The 13251-nt window shown below is 41.5% G+C and overlaps 1 protein-coding gene across 1 annotated transcript in view; it reads left to right on the forward strand.

Annotated features, from left to right (window-relative positions):
- The window catches only part of ankfy1 (ankyrin repeat and FYVE domain containing 1), a 69013-nt gene that overhangs the window by 10463 nt on the left and 45299 nt on the right, over positions 1–13251 (forward strand). The window contains exons 4-7 of the mRNA XM_020535210.2: positions 2273–2408; positions 8499–8622; positions 11471–11620; positions 12485–12650. Of these exons, the coding sequence (XP_020390799.1) occupies positions 2273–2408; positions 8499–8622; positions 11471–11620; positions 12485–12650 (576 nt within the window). The remainder of the gene's footprint in view (positions 1–2272; positions 2409–8498; positions 8623–11470; positions 11621–12484; positions 12651–13251) is intronic.

Raw genomic sequence — 13251 nt, forward strand, 5'->3', positions numbered from 1 at the left:
TTTAAAACCCCTGTATCAGCTCCACTTCCCTGGATTCCATTATTGCCCAAAAAATCATTTAATCCAAACCCACGTGAGTGTTGAGCATCTGGAACCCTTTGGAGAAAAGAATTCGAGTGTCTCAAGCTTTTGCCTGAAGGGATTTCTCATTGTCATCCCAAACAGCTGACCCCTTTATCCTGAGATGACCCCTAATTCTAAACCCTTTAGCCTGGAGGAGCAACTTCTTAGGATATCCCTTGTCAAACCATCTCCGGTACTTTAATTCGATCACCTCTCATTCTTCTAAACCCTAAAGAATATAGGGCCTTTTTATTGATTTGTGTCTAAAATGAGTGAACTGCCTGTTTGAACTCCATTTCTGGCTCGCTGGGCACTGTACCGTATCCATCCAATATCTCTCCCATTTATTTTTCCTCAAATGTGGTGCTGATTTTTGGAGTGTTTGTGGAGGGAAGAAAATAATCTGTCCTGCTGCTGCTTGGTTAAACAAAAATTACACTGTCCTAAAGGGGTGTTTTATATTGAGCACAGCCTGCTCAGATAATTGATCCATGGGGAGCTTAATGTACAAAATTTCTAAAATGTAGCTGTTATATTTGAAAGGGTTAGTACTGAGGTGTGCCATAAGCATGTGAGATTTTGCGGAACGGTAGCAAAACTGGAGTCAGTTGGTCTCGGTGGAAAAAACACTCCACTGGTTGGAGTCATACCTAACACAAAAGGAAGGTAGTTGTGATTGTTGGAGATTGGTCATCAGCGTTCTAGGACATCACTGCAGGAGTTCCTCCGTGTCCTAGGCCCAACCATCTTCAGCTGGTTCATCAATGACCTTCCCTCTATCTGAAGTACAGATGGGGTGGGGATGTTTAATGACTACTGCCACCATGCTCGTTAAATGTAGCAATCTTAAGCATCAGGCCTCTCAGCCTAGTCACCTGACCTGCCCGTACAAGTTAGCAATCATCTGAGTGAAGCTTGGGCCTGAGAACTGTGTTTGTGTTCTGGCAATGGGGTATGACCCATTGCTGAAGTGCTGGCGTTATTTTGTTTGCATGGTGTCCCTAGCACAAGTAAGTACCAGGCTGTAGTAGATATGATTTCTCCTCTGGTTTACAGACTTGAATACCCAAAATGGAAAGACTATATCATCTTGAATAGGTTTTGCTCCTGAAGAATTATCATTCCCATGCCGCCTTGCAGCTATACCCGTTCTTGTGAGGAAAGATATAAGCAAAATTTAATGAGTTTAAAAGCTAATGATTTGCTTGAACCTAATGGTCCAAGACATTTTTGCTCAAAAAAGAGGTGACTACATGGGTGCTGAATGCTTTTATTTTGACTTTCTAGAATTGAGGGAATTCTGGAATGATCCCCATGAGGGGAGAAAATATAAACTTCCTGTTCAGGAATGGGGAGCTATAGTTCACCTGGTATCCATACTGGGTCAAGGCTAGAAGCTGAGGACATAACAGGATTTGTTGGACAAGCAATGGCACAAGGAGTATAGTGTTGGGAAGTGGAGAATTATTCACTTTGTTTGGAAGAATAGAAAAGCAGAATAGTTTGCAACTATCAAGTATTAGTATTTGAATGGGTTTGAGTGTCCTTGTATGCAATTTGGAGAAAGTAAACTTGCAATTTCAACAAGCAGTTTGTAAGGCAGCTAGTATGTCACTGCTATTGAAAAGCTTTCGAAGTACAAGGGTGAGGAAGTTATGCTGCACTAATACAGGGGTTTAGTGAGTCCACATCAGGAATACTGGGTCCCATTTTTCTTTTTACCAAAGGTAGGACATACTTCCCTGAGAGGAAGGTATAACAAAAGTTTACTAGATTGATTTCTCAAGTAAGAGGGCTGACCTCTGAATGACTTGGGCATGTGTTCTGTGGAATTTGGAAAATGACTGGAGATCATGTTGGAAGTGACATTTTTAAACTGACTTAATACAGTAGATATTGAGAAATTGTTTCTTCTGCCTAGAAGGTCTATAGGGTAAAAGTCAGTCTAAGGCATGCAGTTGGAACTAAGATGAAAAATTGCTTTGGAAGTGTTAGGGTTTGGAATTCTGTACCTCAGTGGACTGTAGCTGTTTACTTGATGCATGTTCAGGTATGAGATTGACTTTTGGGCAAAGGGTTTTGAGCTTAGAATAGGCAAGGTATCATTAATGGAAAGGTTCAGTCATGATCTTATTGAATGACAACTTGTCATCCTCATACGTATTACATTTTCTTATTATAAATGATTTTCTTTTGTTCACCTTGCCAGATGCAGATCCAGAAGTAACTATGGCAATGCTCCGATGGATTTACACGGATGAACTTGAACTGAAGGAGGATGATGTATTCCTCACTGAACTAATGAAATTAGCTAATAGATTTCAGCTATATCTCCTCCGAGAAAGGTAGGATATTTTACACTTGTTCTGTGCGAGTATGGAGATCTTGAAGTTGTGGTGTCTGGCTTGATGAACATTTATAAATGAACTACACAATTGAAATTGATAATTCTGTGTCAGTTGCAGTTAGACTTTCAATTCAGTTGCTATTTGTTATTTGGAGATTGTTTTGAACTTGAAGTTACAAGGAAACAATTTTTTCAAAGTAGTTACATGTGGGAAGAAAGTTTGAGAGGGAGAGTTTGTTTCACATAAATTTGTGTGATTATGTAGCACTGATGCTCTACAACATATTAATTACAAAGGACAAAAGCCGTTTGACCTGTCATTCTTCTAGCTGGGAAGAGCTAATCCCCATTGTAATACTTTATTGATGGCCACCCTGCTCCTTTTGGCCTGTTCCAGCAATCGGCTCCCTGGATTCTACAGTGATTACATTTACCTTCACTTGATTGAAATCCCTGATACCTTTGACCAGCAGAAATCCTCTACCCCTCAGTTCACTTTCTAGCACCCAGCTTCTATTAGAAGAACAATTCCAGATTTCCACAACTCTGTCCTCCCAGGCAAGAAGGGCTTCCTCTTGTCACTCAAATGGTTTGGCTCTGATCTTGAGGTTGTGCTACCTTGTTCTGGGTTCTCCTTGTGTTTATGAAATGATTAGTCTTCACTCCTAGTGCCTTTTTTTTTTGGAAGTTCTGTCCAACTATTGATTTTACTCCATTGCAGTCAAAAATTATGCATTATTGCTTCATGACCCATATGCCCAGGAAACAGCAAAAAGCAAAAAGCATTGCTTAAACTTCACTTAGTTTCTCTTCATGAAATTGACGTCAGAGGAAACAGAAACACTTTGGGGTGTGACCACACCATCACATTAAGGAGAGGAAGAGTTTTTTTTAGCTTTTTGTCTCGCTCACATTACAATTATTAGCTTTGCGTTGGTTAACTTTGCTTACAGTATGTAATGAATAGCTGGGAAGTATCTTTAGCTTCAACTGCTTTTGATGTTTTGTTTTTTTTTGTATGTGCTTTTTAAGATACATGTTTATGCCATGTTTTCAACATTACTATTTCTTTCCTGATTGATAGACTTAAATCACAGCCCAATATAGGAACTGAATTCCAGATCATATTTAATGTGATGGTGTGGTCACACCCCAAAGTGTTTCTGTTTCCTCTGACGTCAATTTCATGAAGAGAAACTAAGTGAAGTTTAAGCAATGCTTTTTGCTTTTTGCTGTTTCCTGGGCATATGGGTCATGAAGCAATAATGCATAATTTTTGACTGCAATGGAGTCAGTCATAATGTGGTTATACCTCATTTCTGCTGACCTAGAATCTGCTTTGTGTTTAAACTTGTCTCTCTGTAAAATGGCTTCATAGCTGCAATATGGCAGCAGGACATCTTCTGCCAGGTTTAATAAACATGGAAGGCATGCTTTAAAATTCAAGTGTGGCACCTTTGCCAGATATTTCGCAAGCTCAGGTTTTGAATCGAGTGAATAAGTTCTGGTTGTAAATCTCTTACACACTATGACCTTAAGGTGTCATGAATTCTGTCCTTGATCAAAAGGCAAGCATTTTATCAAATTGCAAGTTGGGGAGTGCATCACAAACATTGTGCTCCTCCATTTTTAATTTTTATGTTACGTGACTAGTTTTTATATGGGAACAAGCCATTTTCCTCAACAGGCCTGTACAAGTGTTGTTCAGCCTTGCTTCAACTTGCCCTGTTGTCATATCCGAGTATTCCTTTCTTAATGTTTTCCAGTTACTATGCTATTCAGCTCAACCACTTACCACATTGAAACAGTCTGAAGAGTTCCTTTTGAATTCCTGGATTTATTAGTGACTAAACAATTTGTGTTGTTGCCATGAGTCTCCACCCTGATTTGTATCTGGAATTTTTGATATACTCTAAGTTCTAAGTTCAATTCATTAGTGTAAATAGTGAGCAACAGTGGCCCAATCACTAATCCCTTTAGAATGCCACTACCTAAAAAGTGGGGAGTCATTGGCCAGTGATATTGTTGCTGGATTAATAATCTAGCAATTCAGTGAATATTCTGGGGACCAGGGTTTGAATCCTGCCATGGCAGATGGTGGAATTGGAATTCAATTTAAATAAAAAAGCTGGAATTAAGGAAAGGAAATCTACCATTCTGACCTGGTCTGGCCTACATGTGACTGCAGACCCACAGCAGTGTGGTTGACTCTCGTTGGCCTCTGAAATGGCCTACCAGGCTATTGAGTTGTACCAATTGCTGCAAAGAAATGAAACTTTGCAATCGGACGAATCACCTGGCATCAACTAGGCACCAGAAAGACAATGGCAGAAACATCTGTGTTGACCCTGCAGGGTCCTCCTTACTGACTGCTTGGGGGCTAGTGCCAAAATTGGGAGAGCTCTCTCATAGACTAGTGAGGCACAGCCTGACATTGTCGGTAAGGTATGATTCTGTGACTATGACCGTTCCAGGTACCACTATCACCGTACATTGATATGTCCAGTCCTGCTGGTAGGGCAGACCCAGCAGAGATGAAGGCACAGTGATATACAGTCAGGACGGAGTTGCCCTTGGAGTCCTCAACATTGACACTGGATCCCATGAAGTCTCATGGCTTCAGATTGAACATGGGTAAGGAAACCTCTTCCTGATTACCATGTACTGCCCTCACTTGACTGAATTGGCACTCCTCCATGTTGAACAACACTGAAAAGAAATACTGAGTGTGGCAAGGGCACAAAATGTATTCTGCGTGGAGAATTTCATTGTCCACCACCAAGTGTGGCTTGGCAGCAGTACTATAGATCAAGTTGGTTGGATCCTAAAGGACATAGCTGCTAGACTGAGTCTGCAGCAGGTGGTGAGAGAATTAACCAGAGGGAAAACACTTGACCTCTTCCTGATCCATCCAGATGGATCTGTCCAGATGGTATCAGTGTGACCACTGCGCAGTCCTTGGGGAGACAAAGTCCTGCCTTCACATGGGGATCACCCTCCATGTTGTGTGGCACTGTCCCCCCATGCTAAATGGCACAGACTTTGAACAGATCTGGCAACTCAAAACTGGGCATCCATGAGGCACTGTGCGCCATCAGCAGCAGAATTGTACCCTGGTACAATCTGCAAACTCATGATCTGGCATGTCCCCACTCAACCATTACTATCAAGTCTTTGGATCAATCCTGGTTCAATGGAGAGTGCAGGAAGTAATGCCAGGAGAAGCACCAGGCACACCTGAAGGTGAGGTATCAGCCTGGTGAAGCTACCAAACAGGACGAGCATGCCAAACAACATAAGCAGCAAATGATAGTGCTAAGTGATCTCACAACCAACAGACCAGATCTAAGCTCTGCAGTCCTGCCACATCCAGTTGTGAATGATACTGAACAATTAAACAACTTGCTGGATGAGAAGGCTCCACAATTATCCGCATCCTCAATGATGGAAGAGCCTGGCACATAAGTGCAGAAGATAAGGGTGGCTCATTGGTTACCACCCCTGCCTCACAGCGCCAGGGACCCAGGTTTGATTCAACCCTTGGGTGACTGTCTGTGGAGTTTGCACATTCTCCCCGTGTCTGCGTGGGTTTCCTCTGGGTGTGCCGGTTTCCTCCCACAGTCTAAAGATGTGCAGGTTAGGTGGTTTGGCCATGGGAAATTGTCCATAGTGTTCAGGGTTGTGTAGATTAGATGGGTGATAGGGGGATGGGTCTGGGTGGGATGCTCTGTGGGTCGGTGTGGACTTGTTGGGCTGTAAGGCCTGTTCCCACACTGTAGGGGTTCTGTGATGAGGCTGAAGTATTCACAGCGATCTTCAGCCAGAAATGCCAAGTGGATGATCCATCTCAGCCACCTCCAGTGGTCTTCGGCATCTCTGAAAGCAGTCTTCAACCAATTCGATTCATTCCACGTGATATCAAGAAATGTTTGGAGACGCTACATAATGCAAAGTCTATTGGCTCTGACAACATTGCAGCAACTGTACTGAAAGCCTGTGCTCCAGAACTTGCTGTTCTTGTACAGTTGCAACACTTGTATCTACCTGAAATGTGGAAAATTTGCCCAGCTATTTTCCTTACCTAAAACAAAAAGGATAAATACCAACCCAGCCAATTCAGTAAAAGTGATGAAAGGTTGTTATCAAACAGCATCTGCTCAGTGATGCCCAGTTTGGGTTCAGCCAGGACCACTCGGCTCCTGACCTCCATTACAACCTTGGTTCAAACGTGGACAAAAGAGCTGCAGTCGAGAGGTGATGTGTGAGTGACAGCCCTTGACATCAAGGTGCATTTGACTGGATGTGGCATCAAGGAGCTCTCTCAAAACTGGAATCAATGGGTGTTAAGGGGCAGAATCTCCACTAGTTGGAGTCATACCTGGCTCATGGGAAGATGGTTGATTGTTGGAGGTGAGTCATCTCAGCTTGTGAACTCTGTTCCTCAGGGTAGTGAACTTGGTCCAATCATCTTCATCTGCTTCACCAGTGACCTTTCCTCCATCGTAAGTCAGAAGTGGAGATGTGCAGTACCGCTTGTACCTCTTCAGATACCAAAGCAGTCCATGTTCAAATGGGATACCAAGGTGTAGAGCTGGATGAACACAGCAGGCCAAGCAGCATCAGAGGAGCAGGAAGGCTGACGTTTTGGGCCTAGACCCTTCCTGCTCCTCTGCTGCTTGGCCTGCTGTGTTCATCCAGCTGTACACCTTGGTATCTCGGATTCTCCAGCATCTGCAGTTCCTGCTATCTCATGTTCAAATGGAACCCAATCTGGACAATATCCAGGCTTGGGCTGACCAGTGGCAAGTAATGTTCACGTCACACAAATGCCAGGCAATCTAACCAATGCACTATGATGTTCAACGGTGTTACCATCACTGAATCCCCACTATCAGCGTCCTGGGAGTTTCCATTGATTGTTTGTTTGTGTCGAGTCCAGCTGAGTTTCCACAGTGGCTAGGAGAGCGGGTCAGAGACTAGGAATACTGCAGCGAGTAACTCACCACCTGATTTCAGCACCTCCCCCCACCCCAAAAAATAAAAACAGCCTGACCACCATCTACAAAATACAAGTCAGGAGTGTGATCGAATACTCCCCACTTCCCTAGATGAGTGCAGCTCCAACAACATTCAAGCATGACACGATCCAAGACACAGCAGCCTGCTTGATTGGAACTACGTCCACTTTCCACTGGCCCTCACAGCAGTGTACTCTCTACAAGGTGTACTGCAAAAATTCACTGAGGCTCCTTTACGCATCACCTTTCAAACCCGTGACTACTTCACTCTAGAAAGATAAGGGCAGCAGATATATGGAAACATGACCACCTTCAAGTTCTGTCCAAGCAACTCACTATCCTGACCTGGAAATGTATCACTGTTCCTTCATTTGCTGGGTCTAAATCCTGGAATTCCCTCCCTAAAGGCATTGGGGAATCTACCTACACCAGGTGTTCTGCAGCGGTTCAAGAAAGCTGTTCAGCACCACCACCTCAAGGGAAACTGGAGATGGGCAATAAATGCTGGTCAGGCAGCAATGCTGATGCCCCAATGAATAAAAACCTTCCTGTTGCCAGTCTGAGTAGTTACTGTTTAATCCCAACAGTTTAGTTTTGTAATTTAGTTGACTTAATTGTATTATTACTTGTCCCCTGACCCTGCATGTGCTGACCTTACTCATGAGTCTACATGCAGTACCTTTTGGGTTAAAAAAAAATCTTCAGTCTCTGTATATTGCATTCACTTCATTCTCTACTCTCATCTAGTCTTTCAATGACAGAATTATCCTTTCTGGGAACCTTGACTATGTAGGATGAAAACAATTTGTGTAATGTGATTTACATATACTCTGCTGACATATTTTGCTCAAATGCAAAGAAAAAGCAACTGTTTGATCTGAGCTAAGAGGTTGCTATTGAGGGGACTAGGGCGCTTTGACAAGGTACTCCTGTTTAGGTGTGTGTACGACCAATCCCTGTAACCAGGGATCGTAATTTGAGTATGCTAGCATCCTATTTCCTGGTGACAATGCAAGATTTTTCAACATGTGTTCTGAGTGTGTATTGATGTCTGTACTTCCCATTGACAGGTGTGAAAAAGGAGTCATGTCACTAGTTAATGTTAGGAACTGTATTCGGTTCTATCAGACTGCAGAGGAGCTAAATGCAACTACGTTGTTGAACTACTGTTCTGAGATTATTGCCAGCCATTGGGTGAGTTAGTTTTTTTTTTGCTACAAAAGCGCTATATAAATGCAATGTTCCAAGAATTTCAGATTTGCATGTAAATCAATGCAAACTACGAGAACCTAAGCTATATTTCATAGCACGTTGTCAAATATCTCTGACCAATTTGAAAAACAAATGTTGTTGATGGCAGACTTTCCAGGTGACTTAGAAATGCAGTTTGTCACTTTCCAAATTGACGAGCTGGGAGGCAAGCTGTTTACTGGTTTTGTTTTTGTCTCCCTTGATCTGAGCTGTAGGGATCTGCATGAGGAACATTGAAGGAAGCGTGTTTATTTTGAAACCTGCCCCCTCCGCCTCAAAAAAAACTGAAGAATTAGATGAGGTCATTTCTGGCATCAAAATGATTTCCACTCAGGGTTTGACTCCACAGCAGATTAAAGGGACAAGTTCCTTGTTTGCACAATCCTGTAGTATCTAGTGGCCAATATAGGAAATCCCTGTGCCACAATTGATGTAATTGACTGAGGAAAACCCTGTGGTACAGATGATTTGTTTGAGAAAGGTGTTGTGCTGCAAGTGAATTGATGTGGTTAGGGGGGGTGAAAAGAACCCCTGGGCAGTAAATAGTGTTCAGTGCTATAGCTGATTCCTAGAGTGAAACGTGCCTTTCTTCAGTAATGATATCACTAGCTTTGCTGACTCCAATTCATCCAACACCACCACTTTTTTTTTTTTTTTTTTTTTGAAGTAGTTTGTTTTAAATTATGCAAATTCAGTGTAAAACGCTCCACCGAGATTTTTTTCATTTTGCTAGTTGGAGTTGGAAGGATAGTTCACTTTAATTCTCCCAGAATTAATAACTACAGAATCCAAGGTAGACATTAAAAATGATATGGATGTTAGACATGTCATTGTGCACAGTCTGTGCTGGTTAAAATGATCAGTAACTGGATCGTATCTTCCCAAAAAGCTTTTAGTTTGATCTACTGTGCTCATTGATCTCAGCAGAGATTGATACAGTTTTAGTTTCCATACCTCTTAAAGATCCCTTTGGATGCAACATAGAATGGATGGCCCCTCTAGCTATTCAGTTGAATGTTAATGAGCACTTGATACTATTTGAAGTTCAACTAGATATTGGTGAATATTTGTCTCTCCATCAGCCTCAAAGATGAGGATTGACTGCTTAGGCACATGTAAAATGTTTGAGCTGGGGAAAACATGCTTGTTCTGTCAGCTATCTGTTTTTTTTTTATTCCAAAAAACTTTTTTATACTCTTCTGTAGCAATACCAAATGACCTTGTACTGTAACAAAGGTGCAAGTAGTTTGAATGTAATTTGCAGGTCCAAATGTAAGTTGATTACACTTTCTTTTTTTTTTTTGTTTTTTGAAGTCTTCAATCTCTTTCAGTGGTGGAATTTCAGTTTTCGTCTTTAGTAACAATAAAGGTAACAAGTGTTGCAAAATGATTATGGAAGTGACTTTTGAAGGTCTTGAATTTTATAATTTTTTTTTTGAAAAAGAACATGCATTTATGTCATGACTTTCGTGATCACAGGATGCCTAAATGTGTGTTATGTGCAACTAAATCCTTTTTTGAATTGAACTGTGGAGGAACACCTTATTTAGGATTGTAAAGCTGTAACCTATAGGGGCTAAAGTAACAGTGTGGTTGTGGTAATGGATCAGCAATCAAAAGGCCTGGAGATTTCAACCAAAGGCGCATATTTTAAATACCACCATGGCTGCAAAAGGATTTAAATTCTATTTATTATGGTTCATCAGTAATAAAAGTTAGTACTGGTGACGATGAAACTGCTGAATTGTTGTCTAAGTACCTATTTGGTTTGCCAACGTCCTTGGGAAGGAAACCTGTCACCTTTTTTAGTCTGGTGAAAATATGATTCTAGATACCCTTCACTCAGATAGTAAGAACTGCAAATACTGGAGTCTGAGAAGTGTGGAACTGGAGGAACACAGCAGGCCAGGTAGTATCCAAGGAGCAGGAAAGTTGACGTTTTCTGAAGCAGGGTCCCCACCTGAAATGTCGACTTTCCTGCTCCTCTGCTGCCTGGCCTGCTGTGTTCCTCCAGCTCCACACTTTGTTACCACTATGATTGCCTGTTCTTGAAAGTGGCCTGTGCAAACTGTTGTATTGAATAAGGTGGCTCATTGCCATCTTTTTGAGCACAATTGGAGATGACCAATTTTAAATTCGAACCTTGACAGTGATGCCTAGGTCTAGTCAATGAATTTTTAAAGTACATTACTTTCTCATAGCTTTAGCTGTCAACATGCTCTCTGTTGCAGGCATTCATCAAACGCGTCACCAACAGCAATGAAACCCTAAGAGACAGTCACAGAATGATTGATTGTATGTCTCTCTCTCAAGTTGGTCATTATGGCTTTTTGATCTATCAAGTCTATGCTGGCCCTCTTTTAGAGCAATCCCATTCCCCTATCTCCCCACCCTCCATGATCTATCCATGTAGCTCAGAAAATTTCTCTTCAGTGCCCATCCAATTTATTCATTTTGATTTCCCCCACCCTTTCAGATTGTACTGCTCAGTTTCTTAAAAAAAACGTTTTTATTCTTTCTCACCAACCATTTCATTATGCTTGAACATCTCCATTACAACCTGTCTCTTTGGTGTTGACTTTCTACTTTCCAGTTCTTCATCTACTGCCCCTTTATAAAATGTTGAAATGTCTAATACAAAGAGGACTATAGACATGTAGGTTTGTGAAAGTAGCTATTACGTATGTAGAGAAGTATCAGCCGATACACAATGAAAATGATCCCTTTTTGGAATGATTATCTACTCCTCTTCACCAAAAAAAAACTAGTGCTTTTGTTGTTATTTATCCAGGATGATCTGCAGAAAGATGATTTCAGTAGCATGACTGCCCCTTTGCTGTATAAAATGATTAAATCAAAGACCGAATACCCTTTGCATAAAGCCATCAAAGTCGAAAGAGAAGATGTTGTATTTCTCTACCTCATTGCGACGGACTCCCAGGTAGGTGTCGTCTTTTAACTAAAGCAATGTGCAGAAGACTTTCCTTCAGGGTTCCCCGCCATGTAAATCATTTCAAATGTTTACATGTGTAACTTTGGAGAACCTTTTTTGCCTCATTCCTCAAGCATGGCCTGGGCTTTAAAAGTAGAGCACTTGCATTGTAGATTTTTGCAAAAAACCTGCAGCTGCAGGAAAGCTGAGATTTAAATATCCACTACAAATTGAAAGCATTGAAACAAAACCTGACTTGAAAGCAATTTTATTTAGGAATCCACTACCAGGAGCAGGTTTTCTTTACCTTCATTTGGTTTATTGTATCTTCTGGAACCTCTTAGTTCAACATATGAAGACATGTATACATATTTTGCATTAATTGCCTTCAATAATCTTGATGTACTGAATTAAGTTTCTTAAGAAACTGCCCTACCTAAAACTCTCAACTCTTAATAGTCTAAGACAAACTGGACAGGAACAATGGATAGTAGACTGGAGCTACCTGGTAAGCCTGATCGTCTGAGCCTGTGACCCCCGAGCTATAGTTTGAACATGTTGATCTATATAATTGGATCCTGTCCCCTTTTCTAAACTTTTTTCTTGTAACTGAAACTCTTCTCCAAGAAATTCCTTCTCGAGACAGACCACCACCCCTCAAAGCGATTTACTGCGTGAAATAGGTTTGTTTTTTGTGTGTGTGTGTGTGTGTGTGTGTGTGTGTGTGTGTGTGTGTGGTAATATCACCAGCTGTAGTTTTCTAGATCATTAGATTTGGTGTAATGATGTAGGGTCTTATCTTTTTTCCTGTCTGCTGCTGACATTAATGTTTTTCTTTTGCTCTTGCTATTTGTTTATTACTACATTTTACAGTTGCCTGGTAAACTGAATGAACTTGATGATAATGGAGACCTGGCCTTGGATCTGGCACTGTCTCGACAGCTGGAAAGTATTGCAACCACATTGGTTAATAACAAGGCAGATGTTGATATGGTTGATAAGAACGGCTGGAGTTTGCTTCACAAAGCTATCCAAAGAGGTAAAGTGATGGCAAGGGTGTTAAGGTCAATATATCGGTAGCTCAAATAGCTTGCAAAATTGTACATTTCTTGTGTTCACTGCACACTCTAAATGTAACAGTGGCTTGTCAGCATTGAATGATTCAGTTTAACGTCAAATATTACAATTTTTCTGATACAGACTCTGCAAATTGGCAAATATATATTTGTGATGCAAGTAAAGAAACAAATGTCTGGGAAGGCTTGAAATCTCAAACTGAAAACGTTGGGGATACGCAGCAGGTTAAGTGACATCTGTGGGGGAAGTAGCATGGTTAACACTTCAGATGAATGACTTTGAGAGCCAGGAAAAGTTAGATATATCTGGTTTTGAGCAAGTATGGAGAATTTGTACTTTTCAGGCAAAGCAGCCTGCTTAATTAACACGCAACGCACCACATTCAAAATTCACTACCAGCTTGCAAGTTCCCCCTCAAGCCACTCACCATCTTGATGTGGACTGCAATGGTTCAAGAAGGCTGCTCATCATTACCACCAGTACCAGGGCCATTAGCAGTGAATGATCAATGCTCTCAAAGAAAGGGCCCCTGAGCCAAAGGTTGTACAAGGGCCCCCAATTTT

Source organism: Rhincodon typus, chromosome 26 (assembly GCF_021869965.1).
Source record: "Rhincodon typus isolate 14 chromosome 26, sRhiTyp1.1, whole genome shotgun sequence".
Lineage (NCBI taxonomy): Eukaryota > Metazoa > Chordata > Chondrichthyes > Orectolobiformes > Rhincodontidae > Rhincodon > Rhincodon typus.